This window comes from Carassius carassius, chromosome 8 (genome assembly GCF_963082965.1).
Source record: "Carassius carassius chromosome 8, fCarCar2.1, whole genome shotgun sequence".
NCBI lineage: Eukaryota > Metazoa > Chordata > Actinopteri > Cypriniformes > Cyprinidae > Carassius > Carassius carassius.
In genome coordinates, this window is record NC_081762.1 from 24,096,835 (window position 1) to 24,122,142 (window position 25,308).

Sequence of the window (25,308 nt, forward strand, 5' to 3'; positions counted from 1 at the left end):
TGTATATGTATGTAATATGTAAGTGTGTTTGTGTGTGTGTGTGTGTGTGTGTCAAGAATTTGGGCACTTAAGAATTGCACTTAGAATTCATTCCATTCGATTAATTCATTGCAAAATATTAAACCAAATATAATTTGTCCATAATGTCATCACATTCAGACAGTGAGTCTAAATACTTTCAGAGGTCAGTGACTCAGTGTACATGGAAGGAAACTGTCCTTTCAAGTATGCGGTCATTTGTTTCTTTATTTATGTTCGCAGTAATCGTGTGTCAGAACTAGTGCACTGACATTTATTGTCATGAATCCCTGGACATTATTTTGATCTTTGGTTATAAATGGGTGTTTGTGCTAAGGCAGAGAAGCAAGTAAATGGTGAATGTTCATCACTTTTGATGATATTGTGAGGAGAATCTCAAAGCTCTTTGAAAGTTTGTGGACGTTAACAGGAAGTGCATTGCATTTGAAGTAAACCTGTTTAATGATGGCAGGGAACATGAGTAATATTTCATCACGACTTTTCATAATGATTCATTGTGGTGTATTTTCTAAATTAGGCAAGCGACTTCAACCCTATTAATTGACTAATTTCACAACATTAATTGGCACGTGTTCATGAGTGCAATATGAGATTTTTCTTGGCTGATGACTTTGTATCTGTTCCTCTGTTTAAATGTTTGCTTTCCTTTCGGTAAATTTAATATGCCATTTAATAAGCCAAGAAAGCTAACTTTCTTTTCTGAGTTCCTTGGGTGTAGACATTTTTGTTTCTAATTTTAAAAAGCAGAATGTATGAAATTACACAAGAATTTCCAAATCATTTTAGTTGAGATAGTTTAAATGGATCACAATGCATGAGATACAAAGTCAACTACCCACTGACAGAAAAGGCCTTTTCATTTACAGTAGTTTCTTGTAATTAAAGAAGTTGTCAGAGATTTGTGGCCTTGAATGCTGTGAGTTAAATGACCAGATATTTTTAGAGTTGTAACTCTTGTTTCAGACATGTGTCTGTGAGCTCTCATAATTCAGTGTGGTGTTAAGCACTATTCATTTAATGGACCATGAGTCTAGCCTGGGTGAGTTAATTTCTTCTGTTGTGCTTAAGCTTTTGTCTTGTTCAGTAAGATAGCAGTATTTTGTCTCTGGCTTTGTGTTGGAGTGCTGTTAGGTAGCAGCGGTCTGACTCAGGCCTGTTATCACAGACACACACACACACACCCACCCATCCCAGAGCAGAGAGCACTATAATGACAAAACACACACTCTGTTTCGCTTCTGTCCTCTATAACATATGCTAGACACATTTGAAATAGATTACAGTACATAAAATATCTATATTTATCAGTTTCTATGTTGACTTTAGTGCCTGTGCCAGAAAGGACTAGTACACTGTACTATCTAAGGCTAATAATCATGTGTCACATATTATATGTAGTGCATACTCCTGCAGTGAATGGGTGCCGTCAGAACGAGAGTCCAAACAGCTGATAAAAACATCACAATAATCCACAGCACTCCGGTCCATCAGTTAACATCTTGTGAAGAGAAAAGCTGTGTGTTTGTAAGAAACAATCCATCAATACATTAAATTTAAACTGTTGGTTCTGGGAAAATATAAGTCCACTGTTCAAAATATTGCTTTCTCCTTTAAGAAAGTCATCTTGTCTGAGTCAAGAGAGAGATATGCATAAATCAAGCACTGTTTACAAGCAACAGCAGTTGTTTCTTAGAAACACCAGTTTTGGACTGGAGTGGTGTGGATTATTGTGGTGTTTTTATCAGCTGTTTGGACTCTCTTTCTGTCGGCACCCATTCACTGCAGAGCATCCTTTGGTGAGAAAGTGATGAAATGCTAAATTTCACCAAATCTGTTCTGATGAAAAAACAAACTCATCTACTTCTTGGTTGGCCTTAGGGTAAAGAGTACATTTTTAACAGATTTAACCTTTTTTTTTTTTTTTTGAGTGAACAGTTCCTTTAAATTATAAGAAACCCCACAAAAAAGAGGGGTGTTTACCATTGTTTTACTTTACAGTGAGTGTCTATCGTGATGTGAAAGATTATTATTTTGAACAGCAGAACTTGTTTACAGTATGTAACAAATCTAACACCAGTGTGTTTCTTTGTTTTATTTTAAAGCTTTTAGCTTTGAGGAACTATCAAATTATCAGTGCTATAATAGTAGATCAATATCTGATTGATTACATTTATTAATCTGCCATATGTACAACCCGAATTCCGGAAAAGTTGGGACGTTTTTTAAATTTTAATAAAATGAAAACTAAAAGACTTTCAAATCACATGAGCCAATATTTTATTCACAATAGAACATAGATAACATAGCAAATGTTTAAATTTTATGCACAAAATGAGCTTATTTCAATTTTGATTTCTGCTACAGGTCTCAAAATAGTTGGAACGGGGCATGTTTACCATGGTGTAGCATCTCCTTTTCTTTTCAAAACAGTTTGAAGACGTCTGGGCATTGAGGCTATGAGTTGCTGGAGTTTTGCTGTTGGAATTTGGTCCCATTCTTGCCTTATATAGATTTCCAGCTGCTAAAGAGTTCGTGGTCGTCTTTGACGTATTTTTCATTTAATGATGCGCCAAATGTTCTCTATAGGTGAAAGATCTGGACTGCAGGCAGGCCAGGTTAGCACCCGGACTCTTCTACGACGAAGCCATGCTGTTGTTATAGCTGCAGTATGTGGTTTTGCATTGTCCTGCTGAAATAAACAAGGCCTTCCCTGAAATAGACATTGTTTGGAGGGAAGCATATGTTGCTCTAAAACCTTTATATACCTTTCAGCATTCACAGAGCCTTCAAAAACATGCAAGCTGCCCATACCGTATGCACTTATGCACCCCCATACCATCAGAGATGCTGGCTTTTGAACTGAACGCTGATAACATGCTGGAAGGTCTCCCTCCTCTTTAGCCGGAGGACACGGCGTCCGTGATTTCCAACAAGAATGTCAAATTTGGACTCGTCTGACCATAAAACACTATTCCACTTTGAAAGTAGTCCATTTTAAATGAGCCTTGGCCCACAGGACACGACGGCGCTTCTGGACCATGTTCACATATGACTTCCTTTTTGCATGATAGAGATTTAGTTGGCATCTGCTGATGGCACGGCGGATTGTGTTTACCGACAGTGGTTTCTGGAAGTATTCCTGGGCCCATTTAGTAATGTCATTGACACAATCATGCCGATGAGTGATGCAGTGTCGTCTGAGAGCCCGAAGACCACGGGCATCCAATAAAGGTCTCCGGCCTTGTCCCTTACGCACAGAGATTTCTCCAGTTTCTCTGAATCTTTTGATGATGTAAAAGTAAATTTGCAAAGCCTTTGCAATTTGACGTTGAGGAACATTGTTTTTAAAGTTTTCCACAATTTTTTCACGCAGTCTTTCACAGATTGGAGAGCCTCTGCCCATCTTTACTTCTGAGAGACTCTGCTTCTCTAAGACAAAGCTTTTATAGCTAATCATGTTACAGACCTGATATCAATTAACTTAATTAATCACTAAATGTTCTCCCAGCTGAATCTTTTCAAAACTGCTTGCTTTTTTAGCCATTTGTTGCCCCCGTGCCAACTTTTTTGAGACCTGTAGCAGGCATTAAATTTTAAATGAGCTAATTAAGTGGATAAAAGTGTAAAATTTCTCAGTTTAATCATTTGCTACGTTATCTATGTTCTATTGTGAATAAAATATTGGCTCATGTGATTTGAAATTCCTTTAGTTTTCATTTTATTAAAATTTAAAAAACGTCCCAACTTTTCCGGAATTCGGGTTGTAGTTCAGTCTGAAAATATCTCTTGCTTCAGGCTTTTCCACATTTGCCTCTTGCCCTCACTTCACTTCTTATTTGCATTCATTATTAAATAAAGGCTATTTCTGGAATATAAGTGTTTTTGCACCATAAAGCATGCAGTGTCATCAGAAAAGACTTGTTTCCTACTTTTAGCATATTTAATTTTAGTACAGCTGCCTCACACAGTTTCTACCATATTGTAGAGATATGACTGATTTTATGGAATTATTTTATCATTATATTCACAGAAATATGTAGAACCTTAATCATAAACCTTACATTGTATTTATATTGTATGATGTTTTTTTTCAAAGGCACTGCAACAACAGAAATATCTAAACATGGAATTAAATTTTTCACAAAAGGTATTTGGACACCTAAGACACACAATTTGTCAGTATTGTTACATTGGTTAGTTTATAATTTTTTTTCCACTTTCACTTTTTCACTTTATTTTACTGAAATATAGTAGCTGGAATATAAAAAAAACTCTCAACAGCTGCAAGCTCTGACTCCAGTTTTGCTGAGGACTATAATCTTGTATTGCAAATGCAGTACAACCCATTAGTTGTTCCAATGCTCTAAAGGGTTAGTTCACCCAAAAATGAAAATTTGTCCATCTTCTACTCACCCGCGAATCATCCTAGTTGTGTGTGACTTTCTTCTTTCAGAAGAATCCAGAGTTATATAAAAAATATCCTTGCTCTTCCAAGCCTTTCAATGGGTGTAAATAGGTGTTTGTTGTCAACTGTTCAGAAGACGTGAAATAAAGTGCGTGCATATGTAATAAAACATTACAGTAAGGAAAATTTTTAATATAACTTCGATTGGATTATTCTGAAAGAACCTCACCTAGTATGCTTCGAGGATGAGTAGAAGATGGACAAATTTTCATTCTCGGGTGAACTAACCATTTAATTGCCTCTGAAACTAAAAGATAAAAAGTATTGCAAATGAAATTCGCCGTTTTTTGTAGACTTTACGTTATGAACAATATTCAGTGGGTAATGCATATCCACAATATGTATTACATACAGTCAAACCAAAATGTATTCACTAGCCATCACTAGTAAAAAAAATATATATATAATATGGTGGTTATAAAAATTGTACCTGGTGTCTGAATAATTTTTGGTTTGACTGTATAAAGTCTTATAAAGTTAAAAAAATCTATAAAATAAGTGATCGTTTGCAATAATATTGATAAATTTGACATTTAAAATACCTTTTAGATACAAATTATATTATCAGAATTACAATTTTTTAAAGATGTTTAAGTATTTTACTTTTGCTTTTAATGGCTTTAATGTTTAATGAGCAGTTTTGTTTAAAACCTAATGTTCATGTTCTCCTGCATGATATGGGATGATCCAACAAGCATCTTGAACTTCTGTGGAAGAATAAAATCTGACAATCTCTACAAAGTTTGGATGATCAACTTGACCTATTTTCTTATTAGACTGACCAAGAAATAGTGCAGAATCCTAAATGTTTCCTACTGAGTAGAGCCCGACCGATATATCGGCCGGCCGATATTATCGGCCGATATAAGCTAATTGCATTTAAATCGGCATCGGCATTTATAACGGCCGATGAAACATGAGAAACAGAGTCTCATGCTTCATTCATGTTATGAGTGTTGCATAGTGTGCCCACCAGAGGGAGCTCTGCAACTCCAGAGTTAACAACAGCGCCAGAAATTCACTACAGAAGAAAGCGATCAGCCAAGCCACGGAGATGTACTGTTTTGACGGTGAGTCTGTCGTTCGTCATGTGAAATGATTGTAGATTTAGTTCATACCCTGTATATAAAAACTGTGTGGTAGTTCTAGCTAACGGTCCTATCATTATCACTTCTAAATATTCTGTAACATCACTTACAGCCGCTAATGCATTGCTATATTAGATTAGCCACAAAGCTAATACCATGTTTATCAGTGGAAGAGCGCGAACGTTAATAGGTTAATAGTGCGTTGAACTTATTCTTATTCTATTGCGGTGTGTTTCCCACATAATGACCGCGTAATTGGGCCTTTCACACAGGACGCGGTATGCACGGCGCTTGCCGCAGGGTTCAGCGTTGCCCTTCAGATACAACGCGATTTGCGCTGCGCTATGGCGTAGGCGGAGTTTTAAAAACGTTTTAGCGGGAGCTCTTTCATAGTCTGTTGTTCCTCCTTTCGGTCAGCAGCCAACATGTATCTGTCCCGTTGTAAGAAGCGAACGATAGCACTAGTCCTGCTGATGAGAATTAAGAGAGAAGCAAGGAAGAAGAGGCTACCCTCAGGTCCTGAGAACAATTTGGTGAATTCAGGCTGGTTACGTTACTCTAACGCTAATATACCTTCCTTTTTAGCAGGCCCCTTAAATGCTTGCTATTAATTTGTTTGAAGGTGGTTCTTCTCAAAATTGACAGTGGTGTGTTCATGACACTAACGTTAACCATTCAACTTCGAATTGATTCCGTAATCTTCCGGTAATAGTAGGCAAGACGATGTTTTGATTCAGACTGCACAAAGAGAAGAGGAGAAGATATACGGGTCTGTTGTGAATGTGTCTGTGAGAGCAAATATAGTGTAGTTACAGTAACTACAGTAGGTGCGTCAGAAATGATTAAACCAGAGGGGACATGTAAATAAATGTGAGCTGAACAAGCGCTTTTTTTTTTACATATTGTTTCAAAGCAGCTTTACAGACATAACAGGAAAATGTTGAAATAATATTGTTAAATATAAGTAGGTAATAACTATTGCTTGACAAATAAAAATATATATATATATTTCTCAATTTTGCCTATGTAGGAGATCCCAGTTTATTATTATTATAATTCTAATGATGACATGAGTAATGATACATGGTGATATTATTAATACACATGCTTATTCTTTCTCCGTCTCTCTTTCTGCCTACAGATGGCTGAAAAAGGTGAATGCTGTAGCAGCAAAGTGTGGGACTACTTCTGCAAATACTTTAACTTTAGTATTATAATTTATTTACAGTAAACACACAGACTGTTAAAACCAGCTTCAACTGAAAGAAAGTAAAAGTGTTAAATGTTTAAAACCAGACTGTTTTTTGATCATTTAAAAATATATACTTTTGATGTGCAATTGTTTAGTCATTGAGACTGTAATCTAAGGCTTTTTTTTTAACATAATCCATTCTGGAAAATGGTTTATACAGCCCACATACATAGAACAGGCAGATATTTTGCTATTGAATGTTGTGTAAGTGCAGTTTATAGGAATTGGGTCTAATATCCAGATTATTTTTAAAATCAAAATATCGGCTTATAAATCGGCTCTTTTCGAGTTAATATCGGCATCGGCCCCCAAAAATCCATATCGGTCGGGCTCTACTACTGAGTTATATATATGATCTGAGTGACTGAGGGTTGTCTGAATACTGTGGTGATGTTGTTGTGATTCAGAATGTGACGAGTGCGGGTGAGTTCGTTTGAGAGCAGCGAACAAACACTCAAGCGTTTGGAGGGGAAAAGTTCACATTTGCATGTCCCCCTGCCTCGCGCTTCGTTTTTGTTTCCATGTGTGAAATGCTTCGCTCAGCCCAACAGTACTCCGACTGTGCTGATGGATGTCATACAATAGCGTCTGTGTTTTGCAAATCGACTCCCAGCATGGACTGTATTTACCTCTGAAAGCCTTAAACTTCAACATATTCAGTGTTCATGATGTGGCTTGCACTTCCTTTTCCTTGGCTGTCAGACTAATGCTTTATATCCCGCTGAATAAAGTTTGCTCACCCCACTTTACCCACAGTAACCAATGCCAGGAGCAGCGATCATCAATTCCCATTAAATCATATTAATGCCATAAAAGAATTCCAGACATGTGAAGACATCATAACCTGCAGGCTGCAATTCTGCATCGTTTTATTTCTCCACCGTGCAGTGAGCTAAACCACCTGTCCCTCGTCTAATATGACCTTATTCACAGCTCCGAATCAAACTGGCTGTATTGAGATGATGTTTGTCAAAATGTGATTGTGTGAAAAACAACATACATTTCAGTGTTCGTCCACCCACACATGCTCTCTCTCGGTTTGCAAGCACAGTATTTTACTGAATGTCACCTCTTACACATTTACTAACGGCATTTACTGTGCCGCTCCGTTTATCACTCTCACAGCTTTCAGAAACCGGCTAATGGATAAGATGATAATAATTCATAATCACAATAATCAACAACATGAAATACTTTGTGCTGTGTCATCACTTTATTTTATCCCTGTAAAACATAAAATTAAAGTCAGAAAAAAATTAATGGAACAATTTATTAAACGTTTAAAAAAGTAAAAATTAAACGTTTAAAAATGTTGAGTATCATATTTGATACATCAGATTTTTAAGGCTCATATAGGAGAATATGGAGCTCATATTCAAAAAGGGAAAAACTGAGCTAGAATATGCAATTTGGTGCAGTTGCTATGAATTTAAGAATAATAATAAAAAAACAGTTTCATTGATTAATCAAAGAAATAATAGATTAATTGGTTTGAAAATTGTCAGTTAGCTGCAGCTCTAAAGGAGTCAAGAGGGAAAAATGATGTGAAGATATTTCTCTTTCCATCTCTCAATCTGTCGTGCCTGTCCTGCTGTGGGGGTGTCAGTGTGCTCTCCTGAAACGCTTCTTGGCATAAACCTGCCCTGCCTCTTTCCATCTGCTCTCAGGAAACTGTAAAACAGGCCGAGAGGAAGCAGTCCAGTGCCAGGCCTCCATGAGCAAATGCCTTCCACACTCACTGAGCAACATTTGGGCAAAGCAAACCACACACCAAGTCAGCCTCGGCCACAATACCAGCTTGACATGCAAATAAGCATAGCTAGCGTAGGATAAGAATAAGCATTTGTTTTAGTGAATTAATGCTGAGGGCCACACCAGTCTTACTGCTTAAAGCTTTAGGCTTTATAGTGCGCATTTCTAATGCATTGCACAGTTTTGTTTAAAAAGAGTTTTTTAACAGTAATTACAGGTGGAAGCTGTGACACAATATGACACAAAGCTAATGTGTAGTACAAATGAGCCTTTTTAGGTTGTTGAGGGCCATGCACTAATATAAAATCTACTCAGAAATAAACACATAAGGGTGAGTAAATGATGACAGATCAACTATCCCTTAAATGATTCTGAACATTCCTAGAACATGCACATTGAAAATAATTAAAAGTGTCAAATTCAGAATCTTTGTACAGTAAAGTGCCACTTAGTAGCAAGCCAAGTTTTTCGGCCATAAACCAAAGGCTAAAAAGAAAAAAACGATCTCACCCCAACTTCCTGTTTCAATAAGCATTTTGTTTGTTGTAGCAACTTCTAGTAGTTTTGTTTAGCTGGTCAGGCTAAAGTAATCAATACATTTGATGTCATACCATTTGAACATTACTGAAAATCATTTGAAATTACAGTATTTTGTCATTTAAACTTTATAATTAAAATGTTTTAATGTTTTAAATGTTTTACGGACCGATACCTCTGTTAACAGTCTGCAGTGAAGTTGTTTTTAGATCTATAACAGATCTTGTGATTTCACTGCTATGTCTGGCCTGAGTCCAGATGTCAGAGCCAAATGTTGATGCAGTAACTCAGCATAAGCTTGTTTTACAACTTACTTAACCTGCTATCTGTCACTCACTCCCTCTCTTTAGATTTTCCTATCACATCACATCTGAACAGAGAGATATTTCCTCTTTTCAAAAGTATTCAGTACTAAGATGACTGATAACACGTTGTAGTACTGTAAATTAATAGCAGTAATAAACATTATTACATTATATAATCTTAGTTAAATACATTTTAAGCCCTGTCAAAAAATTATTTTGAGCAATATTTGTATAAAAGCAAACATTTTTAGAATTTCTTCTATTGTAAGTGCATAATTGTCAATGGATTCTTGTTTGTTAGGTTAATATTTCTTTAACCAATGATATCCTAAAATGTCCTTTAATGTACATTTAAATGAATGCATGTCATGAAAATCAGATCAATTCATAACATAAAATGCAGGTCTAAAATCATATTTATGAGTTACTACTGGAAGAAGTTAAAAGGCCTTGCCATATGATTTTCTGAATGAACGTCTTCTTTATAACAATGCACTTTGTGACAAGTACTGGTTTTAAAGTTACTAAACATATTCAGTTTGCTGTTGAAGTCCCTTTATTTTGTAGCTCGACAGGACATCATAAGGAGTTAACCTACATTTTCCAGTGACTCGGTCTCTAGTTAGGTACTTCCTAAAAAGCACAGAGTGAGATAAGGGCCAAGTCTAAATATGTTCTTCTGGAATGGACTGTAATCCATTAGCTTTGCTCCGAAAAGACTCTGTTTATCACCATAGCAACAGGACATTCTCTGTGTCCACAGCGTCTCTCATAAACGCATTTGTCTTTTAGTCGTAATCTCATTCTGTGTATCCCACTTTAGTACCTTGTATCTAATTATTTACACCGTAGATTTGAGAACACGTGGTCTATGTTTTGCCCGCTTACTCTGACATTTACTCATCAGCTAACTTGGATCTCTCATCTCCTTTATTCTCCTCTCAGTTTCTTTATTACTGTTGGTTTCACTTGATGCTTGCTTTGCTCGTCTGATGTGGGCTTCACACCATGCAAACACATGGGCGATGATAATATAATTGAGGGAGGTGTGAACAGCTTTTGGCAACCTGCAACTAAGTGAGGTGTCATCTGGCTTAAAACAGCCTATTGTGTGAACCGACACTGTAGCTGTAAAATAAGCAGTCGCTTGGGTCACAGCGTAATCACACATTTAATGTACTGAGTTCACTCTTTAACATACTTTGGTCAAAAGTCATTTTTAGTGTGTGGGGAGAGGTTGCATAGATGCACATAAGCATGATATAAGATGCTAAATTGCTCTTTTGAGAGGACCAGACTGGAAGTTGCTGGTCAACAGGTCAAGAATGCAGATAGTTACTGATGTTCTGGATTCATCCTGAATATCCATTGTACTCTAGGTTATTCTGGTTAGTGTTAGTCAGCTTGATCAGCCAAAATTTGCTAGTTTGGGACAAGCTGGCCAACTATTCCTCCAACAACAGACTAGTTTATCAGTGTTGGTTGTATAGAAACAGATAAAAAGCCAAATGTTCTTTTGAGATGGGATGGCCAACTGATTGGACAGCCAACTAGTCATCCAGCAGCCAACTACTTGGTTGACTAGGGAGTTTACTGGTAGTGGGGTTGGACTGAAGCAAACAAGCATGATGAAATTCAAGATGATTCCCCAAACTAGAACTAGAACAGGACAAGGATGCAAAGTTAACCAGTTGGATTAATTAAACCTGAATTCCCATGCTGTTTCAGCCTGTTTTGTGCTAGTCTAACTGTTTGGCCAGCACTGCCATACTGTTAACCATTAAAGGATTCACATTTTAGTAGTGAATATGGTTGATAGGAATGAAACAGGGTGACTGACTAGTCAGTTACGTGGTTATTGCTTTTTGATATGATTCACAGGACTAGAAGTTGCAGGTCAACAGCTCAAAGGACATTCACCAGTTGGTCAGTATTCATGCTTGTCCAGGCTGGATTATGCTGATTGGTGTTAGTCTAGATGGTGGTCCAGCATGTAAATACTCAAGTTTTTGATGGGGTTGATGGAGATTGATCTTGATGGTCAGCTAGTCATTTAACCACTGTTAGAAATGTCAACTAATATGTGTATTGGTGAATTTTAATATATCTTTTCAGGAGGGCTTAAAACTTCTACATTCCTCTTGAACTTAACACCGAGCCATTGCTTTTACTTTCCTTACTTTTAATAAAAACCTGAGCAGTTTGCCTGCATCTGCCTTGTGTACACATACCTGAGTTTGTCTTCTGAAAGCCATAAAGGTGATCCATGGATCTGATGATGTATTCATAGTGCCATAGAGATGTGTAAATATTGTCATCCTCGCTGTAGGCAAGTGTCACGCTCTGACTGTCAATAATTAGATAAGTTTGCATGCCCTTGACCCAATTCATCTTATTCCTCCATCTTTGTGGGCTGAGGGATGTGCATGAGGTATTTTTATCAGGTGTTTCAATGACTGATGTTCTGCTTAAACACCAAGCGCAAACAAGATAACACGCATCCATAGCGTGTCTAACTCTACGGTAGATGGGCTATGAGCTGAGTGGGCTGATAAGTTATTGTTACATAGTACCTTTCTAGACAGCATTTTAAGACATAAAAGTTGCTCAGATTGATTGGCTACTGATCACAATCGGCCAATAATCGCTTTGGGATGTTTAATCGGCGGTCTCTAAAAAGTTTGATCTCAAGCTGATGACGTGTCTGCCGTGCAAGGTTTGGCACGTGTATGGTGTGTATGTCTCTGTATGGTGCGGGTGAAATTAGGGCTGCGTAATTAATCGAGTGCAATTGTTATGCACATCTCAACAGTAAAGCCGGTTCTGTGATTAGTAGTAAATCTCCATCACCTGCTTTCAGATGGAGCAGCATTTAGCACACAGAGCTGTAGTTCTCTGACAAGCTACACAAAAAAAATCACAGATGATATAATCACATGGGAGACACTGCTTAGCTAACCTAGAGTATCTCATGATTAAGTGTAGATTTTTTTTATCTGCCACGAGAGTGGACATCCACCATTATAACTGCAGCCTATATTCAACCGGATGCTAATGCCAAGCTTTCTATAAACGAACTGCATGCGACCATTAGTAAATGACAGACTGCTCACCTGGCAACTGCTTTTATTGTCGCAGGTGATTTTAATCACTCCAACTTAGAGACAGTGCTCACTAAATTCCACACTAGTGGAGACAAAACTTTGGATCATGTTTACACAGACATTGATGGAGCTTACATCGCGACCCCCCTCCCCCACCTGGGACAGTCTTATCACCTTTCTTTGTTTCTCACCCCTAAGTATACACCCCTCATCAACCGTGTGAAGCCATGAGTGAGGACCATCAAAGTGTGGCCAATTGGAGCAGACTCTTTAGTTCAGGACAGGTTTCAATACACGGATTGGAGTATGTTTGCTTCTCAGGCTGCCTGTGGCTCTCACACGGACATTGATATCATTACCTCCTCTGTACTGGATTACATCAACACCACCATTGACAGTGTTACAACAAAGAAACAGATCTCAGCATACCCTAATCAGAAGCCATGGATGAACAAGGAGGTGCGACTCCTGCTGAAAGATCAGATGATGCTCAGGCCTACAGCAAATCCAGTTTTCAAACTCTAACCCCCTACGCATGTGGCAGGGCATCCAGGTCATCAGTGACTACAAGCCAAGCAACTCCACTCCAGCGTTCAAAGAAGTCTCCTTCCTTAACAAGCTAAATTACTTTTATGCTCACTTCAACAGTGACAGCAAAGAGACGGCCACCAAGATCACACTCTCAGCAGACCACTAACCCCTGAAACTCACCTCCACAGACGTCTACACTGAACTGGATCAACACACACAAAGCTGCTGGCCCAGACGGCATTCCTGGATGTGTGCTTAGGGCATGTGCAGAGCAGCTTACAGGGTTCTTCACAGACATTTTCAACCTGTCCCTCACCCAAGCAACTGTGCCATCATGCTTTTAGTCCACATCTATTGTGCCAGTGCCAAAACACTCCTCCCCGACATGCCTGAATGACTACCGCCTGGTAGCACTCACACATATTGTCATGTGCTTTAAGTGACTGGACCTAGCACATCTCAAAGACTGCCTCCCACCCACACTGGACCCACACCAATTTGCCTACCGTAGCAGTAGGAGCACAGAGGATGCAGTATGCACAGTGCTGCACTCAGTACTCACACACTTGGACAATAACAACACATATGCACGGATGTTGTTTGTTGACCTCAGCTCAGGATTTAACACTGTTATTCCCTCCTAGCTGACCACAAAACTTGGAGACCTGGACATTAATAGCTCCCTCTGCAACTGGATTAGGAACTTTCTGACCAAAAGACCTCAGCATGTTAGGTTAGGCCACACCTGCTCCACCACCATAACACTCAACACCAGCGTACCACAGGACTGTGTGCTGAGCCCATTCCTCTACTCCCTCTACACCCATGACTGCAATCTGTGACAATGATGAGACTGCCTACAGGGAGGAGGTTCAGCACCTGGCCGCATGGTGCACCGACAACATCCTGCTCCTTAACACCAATAAGACAAAGGAGCTCATTGTGGACTTCACAAAGAATAAAGGAAGCACGCATGACCCCATCCACATTAATGGGATGGTTGTTGAATGTGTCTCCTGCTTCAAGTTCCTGGGAACCACCATCTCGGAGGACCTGTCCTGGACCACAAAGACCACCAGCGCCTCTTCTTCTTTAGGACACTAAAGAAGATCCAGCTCTCTTCAGCCATCCTGGTGAACTTCTGCCAGTGTGCGATCGAGAATATCCTGACCAGTTGTATCACAGTTTAGTATGGGAACTCCTCAGTTGGTGAAAACCGCCAAATGCATCACAGGGACACCACTTCCCAAGGTTTTTTTTTTTTTTGTGCTGATCCAAAAAATTATCAGATCCGTGACTCAAAACCCATAATATCATTCAAACTTTTTCATTCAAAAAAGTTTTGTGATCCATTGCAACGCTACTAAAGATGAGGTACAATTCATATTTCTTCATTAAATAACTCCTAAAGTTATTTGAAAACTTACTGTGAGACATAATTTCACAAGCAGCATGACTGAATAACCGCGCGCTCTCTCTTTTTCTCAAAATGTGTTAATGGCTTCAAATCACATCACGTGTGCACTATTAGCGAGCTGCACAGTTGACACAGAAATTATCACTTGCACAATCGAAGCAATTTTATATAGTCACTAAAGTTTATGAATTGGATTTCTCTACAAAGTCTGTTTTTACAAAGTCTATTAGACAAGGTGAACGGAGGTAGATCGGAACAAAACTCAGTGGGCATGTTCAACTCATGGCCCGAAATCGTCCACTAGTTGGCGCTAGCGAGTTTTATGGCTCTGTAATCACATGGTGTTTCACACATCCACACAATATTTATATCATTTGATAGATCTCCTCATAATCCACAACTCTGCCTCAAGATCAAACCACTGCTGTAATATTCTCTAGATCAGTGCTTCCCAAACCTGTCCTGGTGGCCCCCCTGCCCTGCATTTTTTGTATGCCCTGCACACCTGATTCCACTCATATGCTCATTAGTAGAGACTGCAAGAACTAAATTGGGTGTGTCTGATTATGTAAACATACAAAATGTGCAGGGCAGGGGGTAGGGCTGTGCAAAAAATCGAATGTGATTTTATTGGTATTGGGGTCGCTTCAACCCACGGACATGAAAAACAACCGCAGACTTGGCAACACTGGTTCAGGTGGAGTGGCATTTACTACACAGAGCCATAGTCCACCAACAAGCTACACAAAATCGCTTTAAAAATCAACTCTCCTCCGATTTTGGAATCGATTTTGTGTGGATTTTCTGTGAATTACGGCTCTGTGTAGTAAAGGCCAACCAGTGTTTCCAAGTCTGCGGTTGTTTTTCATGTCTGCGGGTCGAAGAGACCCCAATACCAATAACGTAATGTTTAGCCCCTAAAATGTGAATTTTACCAAGGCAACCCTGCCAAAAAACTTGCATTTTAACCCCGGGACGCAATTTTTATCGGGGAATCTCCCGGAAACGCGATTGGGCTAGTTTTGGACTAGTTTTGAGAAGCAAGTGGGCTGGATTTTTTTTGAAAATATAGAGATATGAGATATACTTCTAATCACAGGAGCACCTTAACTGACGTGATACGCATGAAAATCGCATTTCAGTATTTTATGGGGAAATAACTTTAGGGCTGCCACAACCACAGTCCATCTGCTCATCACCCATCTGTTTCTCTTTCTGTTTTTTCCTTATGGCAGTTGAGAGGTCAAAGTCACAACAGGTGCGGAGCACAGGTGCTATCAGACGGACTTCCTCTCTGGGTGCTATCACCGGGCCCTACCTAATAGGGCAGTGGCCACGTGAATCCAACCTGCACAGCCCCTCGTGCATGAAAGACAAGTCCACACAGGTAGGTACTGTCACCCTCTATGCTCAAAATCTACTCTCTGGCTTCAAAGCCTGTGTGTTCAGGTGTGTTTGCAAACGTTAGCTTGACCACATTTATAGCTCCATCATTCTTCTGGGTTTTTGCGTGTGCTGTGTAACTCTATCTCTAAGTCCAGTGATCTACTGATCTACAGCCAGATTATTTCAATAATGACCATCACAATCTACCAAGAGCAGTACAAATTAGTACAACTATTGCAGCCACCCCTAGTAGTAAATTAATTTAATTAAAATAAACAATGCACACTGAACAAGCCTAGAATATGTATTAATGTCACTATTGATCAGGATTGTTTGATCTTTGAATAATGCAAGATATTTAAAGTGTACCTAAAGTATACTTGCATTAGTTACTCTTTAGCACAATCAAATATACTTCTGTTCATCTTTAGTGGGACTTCTGCATAATTAAAGTGCATTAAGTATAAAATAAGTTGTTCTAATTTAGCAGACTTTTAAGTATACCAGTTTAGTATACTAAAAGTACAGTATAATGGTATTTGTATTAAGTACATAAACATGTAATGCCGCGTTTCCACCGAAATTACCCGGAACATTTGTACCAGGAACTTTTTTTCCCAGGAACTTTTTTCCCCCCAGACCTGTTGCTTTCTGCGTTTCCACCGCGGTGTAAAGTACCGGGAAGATTAGGCAAATAGACTGGTGACATAGGTTTGTGCGCATTTTTCAATACAAAGTGCGCTGATTTTGGACGTGCATCCTCGGTAGTTCGGACTTTGCGCATTCGACTCGGGAGTGTGATGTCCGCGACGACGCAAGTCCGGTAAATCTGCAAACAGCAGCGTACTTGATAACTTCAGTCAGCTGACCATGGCTACTGCAATTTTCCTCTCTGTATATTTACAATAAAACATTTAACATAAATTGAATACAGACCAAAGATAACCTGTTAGATTTACCCAAAATGAATTATATTTTATGTTTAACCAATAAAAAGACATCAAAGCCAGCGGCACACATCAGAAGGTCTAGCCGAGGTGAGGCTGCTCTCTGCGGATACATAAGCACTGAGCTCCTGCTGATCACGTGGAGCTCACTTTCTCCAAAATCGGCGAAAAAACACATTTTTAAATAGGACTTGTCTTTATAAATAAACCACAGATTTTAGTTTTAAACAACTAAATTCATATCAAATACCACTGCCTCCTTTCGTTTTCATTTAAACATAATAACAGCTGCAGAAATGTACTTAATTCAGGGATATGTGTATATACAGTCATTACAATGAAACGAAATATTATATAAATTTGCCTTTATTTTCATTTTAACATATAAATAAATTTAATACATTTTTAAATAGGCTCTGTCTTTATAAATAAACCACAGATTTGGGTTTTAAACAACTACATTCTCGCTTGAAATACTTTTAAAATTACATTTAATGACACAATAACAGTAATATTTTGAAAATGATCCGAATAAATGGTGGTTGAACCCAAACAGTGCTGCGTGAACTCAACCAATCAGCATGTTTAGCGCCCAAGTCCAGCCCCCGAAAGTTCCGGAACTTTGAAAAAGTACTACCTCGACTTTCTGAGGGGCATTTTTTTACCCGGAACTTTATTTAGTTCCTGGTTCCTGCGGTGGAAACACACAGAGTACCAGCCCAAAGTCCCTATTTCCTGGGTAAAGTTCCTGCGGTGGAAACACGGCATAAATGTATTTGTAGCATACTTGGTATGAAATAAATGAATTTCAAATACATTTTAGTATATTTATTTTGGACATCAGTCACAAAATGGGTTAATTCATAATCACGCTGCATGATTTATTGAAATACTCTTCTCTTATACATTTTGATTTTAATGGTGAATCTCCTACACATGCAATAAGATCAGCCACAAAAATAACTTAGTCCACATCTTTTCAATGCTATTTTTTCACTGCATGTCTTTAGCAAATCCTAACAGTGTTTTTTAATACCAAACGATAATATTTCAAAGTAATGTTCATATTGTATGTAATTTATTTTCAAACCCTTCATTGGTATAAAGGTGTGGGAACTTTCAAAGCAGTATATAGTTGTAAACTGTAGTTACCTTTAGCATTTGGCATGAAACATTTATTGGCAGTAAATAAACCATTAACCACAGACTGGTAACCAACACTTTAATAAACTTACACATGGGCTCTGGTATTTCACCCACAGCTGAATTGCAGAAATCAATCAGTAGAAACACCACAATGAATATGAATTAAATGTATATTATCCTTATTAAAAAGTTACAAAAGTTATTTAGTCGATAGCAGTGAGAATGTATCTCTTTCTATTTTTTTGTCTTTTTGTTGTTTGATCAATATTAAGGACAGACAGTGGCAGGTATATTAGGCTGCTGTCACTTTAAGACCTACTGCATAGATCTAATATACTGGTACACAGTTATTTTTAAAAGTAATGTATTACAATATTGTGTTATTCCATAAAAAAAGTAACAAAATATGCTTCTTACCATGTTTTTATTCTCAAAAGTATACGTAAAAAGTATAAGAAAAAATTGACTTATACTGACTGTGTTTATGAGAAATACTCCCCAAGGTGGGTATTTTGACATCATTTTGTGTATATTTGTCTGTTCAAGCATAAGAACACACATGAAGGAAAACTCAGCCCGGTATTTGCGTGTTGTCGGTAGTAGGGTTGTAACGGTATGAGATTTTCATGGAATGATAATATGATAATACCACGGTTATACAGTTTCATGGTATACGGTATTAAACAATCAGGGGGGCTACATTATAGTACAATCGTAATTTCTGTCAATTTCTTCAAGTTTAAAAGCAGACTTTTATTTGGACGGGTTGTATTGAAGAGTTTTGAGTGTTAATGTATTTGTTTTTGACAGTGGTTTTCTCAAATAAAATGATGAAATGATTATTAATTGTTCTCTCAGTGAGGCTCTCAGTGTTTGTGTTCACATCCTCAGATAGTGATAGTGATACTGTTAAACCTACCACTTTAAGCCACGCTAGTGCATACTTGTGTATGTAGTACAAGACACAACGCCACTCATTCACAGAGAGACATGCAAAACAAACAGATTAGCCTTTATATGTATATAGCTGTGCTTTTGTCATTATTTTGCAGCTTTGTTTTTATTTAATCATCAATCCATCAAATCACACATTTTATGTCACAACTGTGCTTCACTTCGCATCACAGAAATCATAATGCATTAACCTTAAATTATAAATGGGACATAGCTGTATCTGCACGGGAGGATGATGTTCTGAATAGGTAAACATGTTCGATGTGTTTCCTCGTTTTGCAGCCGCTTTCCGACCACAGTTTTTGCAAACTGTGTCTACCTTCAAGGACAAATAACCATTTGTCTTTTCTATACAAAAAGTATTCCCATACTAGTTTCAATTTTAACTCATATTTTGACGTGGGAAAGAGATTAGAGATAACGGCATGTTTTCTCTGCTGTACGTGTGGGTGGAGCAAGAGAACAGTTAGGGTCCGTTCACATATCGTGCTCAAGTTTGTTATTTCAAATGTAGGCGGGCGGTATGCGCGCTCATAATGAGAGCGACGCGGTCGTGACGCGGTCGTGACGCGCTCATTTTTTCCAGGCGCGTCCGCACCTCATCGAGTTAAAAACATCTCAACTTTTCAGAATGCCGCAAGTGCACCGCAGGTCATGTAGCTTCCTCACCTTTTCCGTAACAACGTTGAAAGCTCAGCCAAGATGAAGGAACAGCTGATCATAGCTGTATATGGATTGGCATTTTTAAATTAATTTAATTAATTTTTTAGTGCTGCAAATCCGTTTATCCATAGCTGAAATTTTCGCGTCTTTATGGAGATAGCAGGTCATGGTTGCTTAGCAAAGGCAGACGCCTGAGGAGCGCAAGTTCCCAAAGGCATTTTCGAAGCGTTTTTAGGCGCGATATGTGAATGGCCCTTAAATGGAAAGTTGTTGCCAAGGCACAGGTGAGATTCTGTGTCTGTTATTTTCTCTCAATACCGTAGATAAGCAAATGTACACAGTATGATAATCGTTCATGTTTATATCACGGTATATCGTTACAACCCTAGTCAGTGGTTTTCAGACAAAAGAAAAGATAAGACACAAAAGTACCAGATTTAGTTATCTTTCGTGTGGTCTTGTACCTAAAGGGTTTAAAAATGTTTTATTGTTCAAACTGGCATGATGTAGAAACATGTGCAAATGATAACTTTGCATTGTGACTGATCAGGCAGTGTGACAAAGCCATCAGCTGTCCCGAGCGTTTATCACGCCTGTCCCAGGGCATCAGCCAGTCCATATTGGCCGCATGTTTAAGGTCATTGCAGGTCAAGCGTTTTCAGTCAGTCTGAGGTGTTCGGTACAAAGCAACTATGGCATGTCCCTCCTGAGAGCACGCTGTACCTCACGCACACCTGGCATACAGTCAGGTGCTGATTTATCCTCAAATGTCAGCAGGTGTATCAGGCGAAACACAATCACCACAATCCCACAGTTCCACCCACCATCTGCTGCTACACTGAAGGTGAGATTTGGCACCTGCGGGAGTGCAGTGTGTCTAAAGGTAATGTCTCTGCCGTGCCTCTTATTGTGTGCTCCAGAATACAGCAAGTGTCATATTAACCGTTCAGAAAGACGAGATCCCGCTGGAATGTCGTTCCCCATGTTTGCCGGCCTCCACTGTTACCCCAGTTTTTGAAAGACACCTACACTGTGCATCTGTTCAGAATGTCTTTGTTCTATAGGCCCGTCCACACCACGCTGACAGACAACGGCCAACAGACACAGTGTCTCTACATTTGTTGCCGTTGCTCTTTGTTTGTTTTTGGCGATTGAGCATGTTGAATTTCTGTTTGTTGAGTCTTAAAATGTCTGAGAAGTGACATGCTGTAATCTGTCAACTGTCTTGTCTGATAGTGCAGTGTGAATTGGCCTAATGTATGAACTTTATTTGTGCTTTTAAGAATAGTTGGCTAGAAATGAAGATTTTGTCACCGTGTCCTCAATTTCATGTGGTTCCAAACACATTGTCATATTCTATACAAAACCAAAGAATGTTCTACGCAGAAAGCTTTAGTGTTCTATACAACAAAAAGCGGTGAATACTGTAAAACTACTATTAAACAGAAAAAAAAATTATAATTTATGTAACCTTGTCATTGAACAAAAGTTTCTTTATAGTGGAATAATACTCTTCACACAAAGAAAAAAACTGAAAAGCTAAAAAGCTCTTTAAAGATATTACTGCAAAAAATATATAAAATGTAATGTGTATTTTTTAGAGTGTATAGTAAGAGTCATATGACCACTTTGTGTGAGGAACAGACTTTCCCCCTGTTATAGCTCTTAAATTTAATTTGCGTTTGCATTTTTACATGTCCTTTTGTGGTCGGTCACATGACCCATGAGAACCAATAGTGTGGCTCCAGCAAAGGGATTTTTTTTTTTTTTTTTTTTAGGTGGACTGTTCCTTTAAGACTTTAAGATGATGCAGTGTTGCTATTGTTCACTAAAACTACTAAAATTGTTTCTGTTTAATTAAGCTGAAATAAAATTTTGGATTTAAAAACCTAAAAAAACATAAATGAAAATTAGAAAAGGTATCTTGGCAACTAGCTGAAAATTAGTTGAAGTGCTAAAACTGAAACAAAATAAATCCTAAATATTTGAAACAAGGTAAAAGCACATAAAATAAATAAAATGCAAAATGTAAAACTAAAAGCTCATTGGAAATATAAAGATACAGAAGCAAAGACCTTCATTCTTCTGGTGGAAAATGAGAATGCAAAACTTTGAACGTTTCTTGTGCAAGAATCCTTGAGTAAGATTATAAGAGGACTATAAAGCTACAGAAGAGCAGAGCATGGCTCTTTTAACACGTGCAGGTCAGAGGTCAGCTGATGTGGTCTATTTGGACTCGTGGGTCATGAGAGCAGTGGAGGAGTTGTATCATGTCACATGACCCACAACATCCTGTTTTCACTGCAGCGTGGCAACAGAGGCCACACTCTCTCTGCGGCTCTGCTCCGCTTACTGACACACAGATACTGAAAGATACTGAAGTATATTTGTGCTTACTATATTTCCTTGGTGTGAAATTTCATGCAAGGTTCCAAGAAGTTCTTTATACATACATTATATAACCAGTCGGTTTAAAGACGTTGGATAATTTTGTTCACTTGCCAGAGCGTGGGTGTTACCAGGACAGGCCGTCTCAAGTCTCACCTTTTATTCCTCACCGGTGTCAAAGAACTACAAACGACTCTCATTTTAGCTCGTCTTTAAAGTTTGATGCTTGCACAAAAGGCACTATAGATTAGGGCGACAGCTCTGTTGGGATTCTGAATTTTTTCCCACTCCATTATTGAACAGTGTCTTGGGTTTAACCCCTCGTCCTCTTTGTCACAGTGATTCGTGCTGCTTTCCTCTGCAGTAACACGGTCAGATCAGGTGAACAGTGGTGACTTTGGGATGCTCTGTGCTCGGAGTAACCAGAAACCTGCATCCCTACACTATTTCTTAAAGGGATATTTCACCCAAATAAGAAAACTGTGCCACTTTTAACTCTACTGTCATGTTACTCCCAACTTGTGTGGCTTTCTCTCTATTGCAAATGCACAAGGAGAGATTTTGTTGTATATTCACACTGTTGTTTTGCACACCAGGAGCTGTCAAACAAAAGAAAGAACAAAAAAGTACTTTAAAATTAGTCCCTGTGGCAATCTTTTTATAAATCTCATTGTTTTCTTCAGTCCCCCCTCGTCCAGGATGAAAAAACAACTTTATGACCTTTATATCATATGTTTTAGACGCTTGTAAGAATGCATTTTTTCGCAATAGTAACATTTCAAAATTAGAGTCCCGGTGTATTTCAGGCTTGTTTATAATTAAAAATTACACATTTAGTTTTTTTTTTTTTTTTTTTTTCTTCTGGGCATTATTAGTATTTTGGTTACACAATTAATTGTATTTCATTTAATTTCCATTTCATTCTAAACTATTAAACTATGTAAAATCCGTTTCCCATTCACTGAGAGAGACACTATATGACAAAGTAAGGCGAACTCTTCCATTTAAATGCTGTAATTTCGCACAATTTACAATGCATATAATAATGCATAATATAAGTATCTAATTAAATTTAACAGTAGCCTATGTAATTAAAATGAATTGTTCAAAATCACACATTATTTGTTATTAGTCACATGTAGTAAGTAGACCATTTTTGTGCCGTGGGTAATAGGAGGATTTTCTTTTATATATATTGGGGAAAAAAAGAAGAAGAATTTAAAATCACAACAAAATAACTACAGTTAAAATTTAAATTAAAAAGAAAATACAGAAATAAAATCTTATTCAAAATATAGAAAAAATGTATATACTTTAGTATATCAGTGATGCTAAAATAACACTGGTGAAGACACAGTGTTTAAATTCCTTTAAAAGAGCTTAAAGAAAAGAAAGGTTTTCAGAGGCTCTGTCTGTTGGCTTTGGTCTTCTAGTGTCGATCTGTTTCCAAAGGCCATCTTTGAAGCCTGACGTCTGTTTGGCTGATGAACGCGGGGCTCGATCCACCTCTGGCCACAGCAGTGGTCCCACAGAGGCCAGATAGGCCTGTGCTTAGAAGAGTCATTTTCATCTTTCTCTAGAAAATACATTTCCTGTTTTTCACAATGTCCACATACACACTTTGACCACATCTATCGGTCCACAGGGAGCCCTAAAAAACCCCCTCCAAATTATCACAAACAAAGTCTTGCCGTTTAACAACCCTCCTCATTCTTCTTTTTAATATATTATATATATTTTATGTTTTATCTGACACAAAGCCGCATTCATTTTCTGCTAAAGAAACATTTCTTATTGATTATTATTAATTCCACTAATGATCCCTGTTTATGACTTTGGAAGTCACAATTGCATTATGTTCACGAAAACTATTTTGATTGGAATAAAATTAACACATTGAGCTATTTCTCTCACTTTTTCACCAGTGGCAAAGAAGCTATTTAGGGCTCGAGAATTATGAGCTTTGTATTTGATGCTTTATATGTTATATGTGTTTATTATTCTCTATGATGCTGCAAAGAATGATGGGAAATGTAGTTTGATCACTCAACCCTGATAGCTCTTAAACCGTCTATAACGAGTAGTAGAAAGCTTTATAGCTACTCTTTATGAACAGTACACATTGTGCTCAAACTCAATTGTAAAGTCAAAATAGACAATAAAACAGGAAAATATAGTGGACATCAGCTTATTTTTTGTATGGACCTCTTTTGAATAATATGCTGCTAATCACATTGGTTTGTGATCAGGGCTTCTCTCATGTGCTCTTATACATTTATACAGTGTGTAGCATGTTGGACTGACTAAACACATCACATACCTGGGTGTAAACATCACATGCTCGTGAGCCGGTTGACTTTACTGTAGTAACCGAGAGAGTTACTCAGCTGTTTTTGAAGGAATGTAGATGACCATTTATTAAGGCACTGTTTATTGCAGAAACAAAGCAGTCTTTGTGAGTGATCTTGGTGTGAAACAGTGGGTCAGGAGGAGGATGCATAGGAATGTGATTTATTAGTGTGTGTCAGTGTTTACTGACCAAGTTAATTAAATCTGACAAAACTTTCCCGTGGGACCGCCAAAGGTAAACCTGATTCATAAAGAAAAGTTAATGGGGTGTACTAATATTCAAAACAATTTTATTAATATTTTTATTCAGCCAGGATATTTGAAATTGAGGTGACCATAAGGGCATTTCTCATTTCTATTTCAGATAAACTTTTCAATTCATCAAATAATACACAAAGAATATAAAGCAGCTGTTTGCATCATGTGACTCTGAAGACTGGAGTAATGATGCTGAAAATTCGGCTTTGCATCACAGGAATAAATTAAATTTTAAAATCTATTCAAATAGAAAATGCATATTTTTAATTGTAAAAATATTTCACTATATTAGTCTTTTTACTGTGTATTTACTCAAATAAATGAAGCCTTGATGTGCATAAGAAGAAATTAAACGTTTAGAAGTTAGTAATTTAAATTAAAATCAGCTTTAAATAAAGAAAATAGAATCTCCTCCAAAAAGTCAAAAGACATGTACTTTGTGTTTCAGACTCCTGGATGTTGGTGTGAGGAGAGCGAAGGGAAAGGGAGCACACACCAGCGCTCGGCGTCCTGGGGCAGCTCTGACCATCTTAAAGAGGTACACACACATGCACTCACGCCCACAGCAGAAAACACATTCCCTTTTAACCGTGAAACACTATACAGAGTGTGTCTTGCGCATGCAGCTGTGTAGGTTTCCCCTTGGGTTTGGAGAACAAGGAAGTGCAATCACACTAACAGCTATTAACAGAGCTCTCGCTGTCCTGAAAGTGATGAGCGCTGCACT

The 25,308-nt window shown here is 38.0% G+C and overlaps 1 protein-coding gene and 1 long non-coding RNA gene across 2 annotated transcripts in view; one reads left to right on the top strand and one right to left on the bottom strand.

Moving 5' to 3' along the window:
• Positions 1-1,568, bottom strand: part of LOC132145605 (uncharacterized) — a 52,975-nt gene extending 51,407 nt beyond the window's left edge. The window contains exon 1 of the long non-coding RNA XR_009434491.1: positions 1,445-1,568. This is a non-coding gene — a long non-coding RNA (uncharacterized LOC132145605). The remainder of the gene's footprint in view (positions 1-1,444) is intronic.
• LOC132145601 (glucocorticoid-induced transcript 1 protein-like) overlaps positions 1-25,308 on the top strand; it is a 36,484-nt gene that overhangs the window by 3,284 nt on the left and 7,892 nt on the right. Inside the window, exons 2-3 of the mRNA XM_059556737.1 lie at positions 15,726-15,877; positions 25,030-25,119. Coding sequence (XP_059412720.1) covers positions 15,726-15,877; positions 25,030-25,119 — 242 coding nt within the window. The remainder of the gene's footprint in view (positions 1-15,725; positions 15,878-25,029; positions 25,120-25,308) is intronic.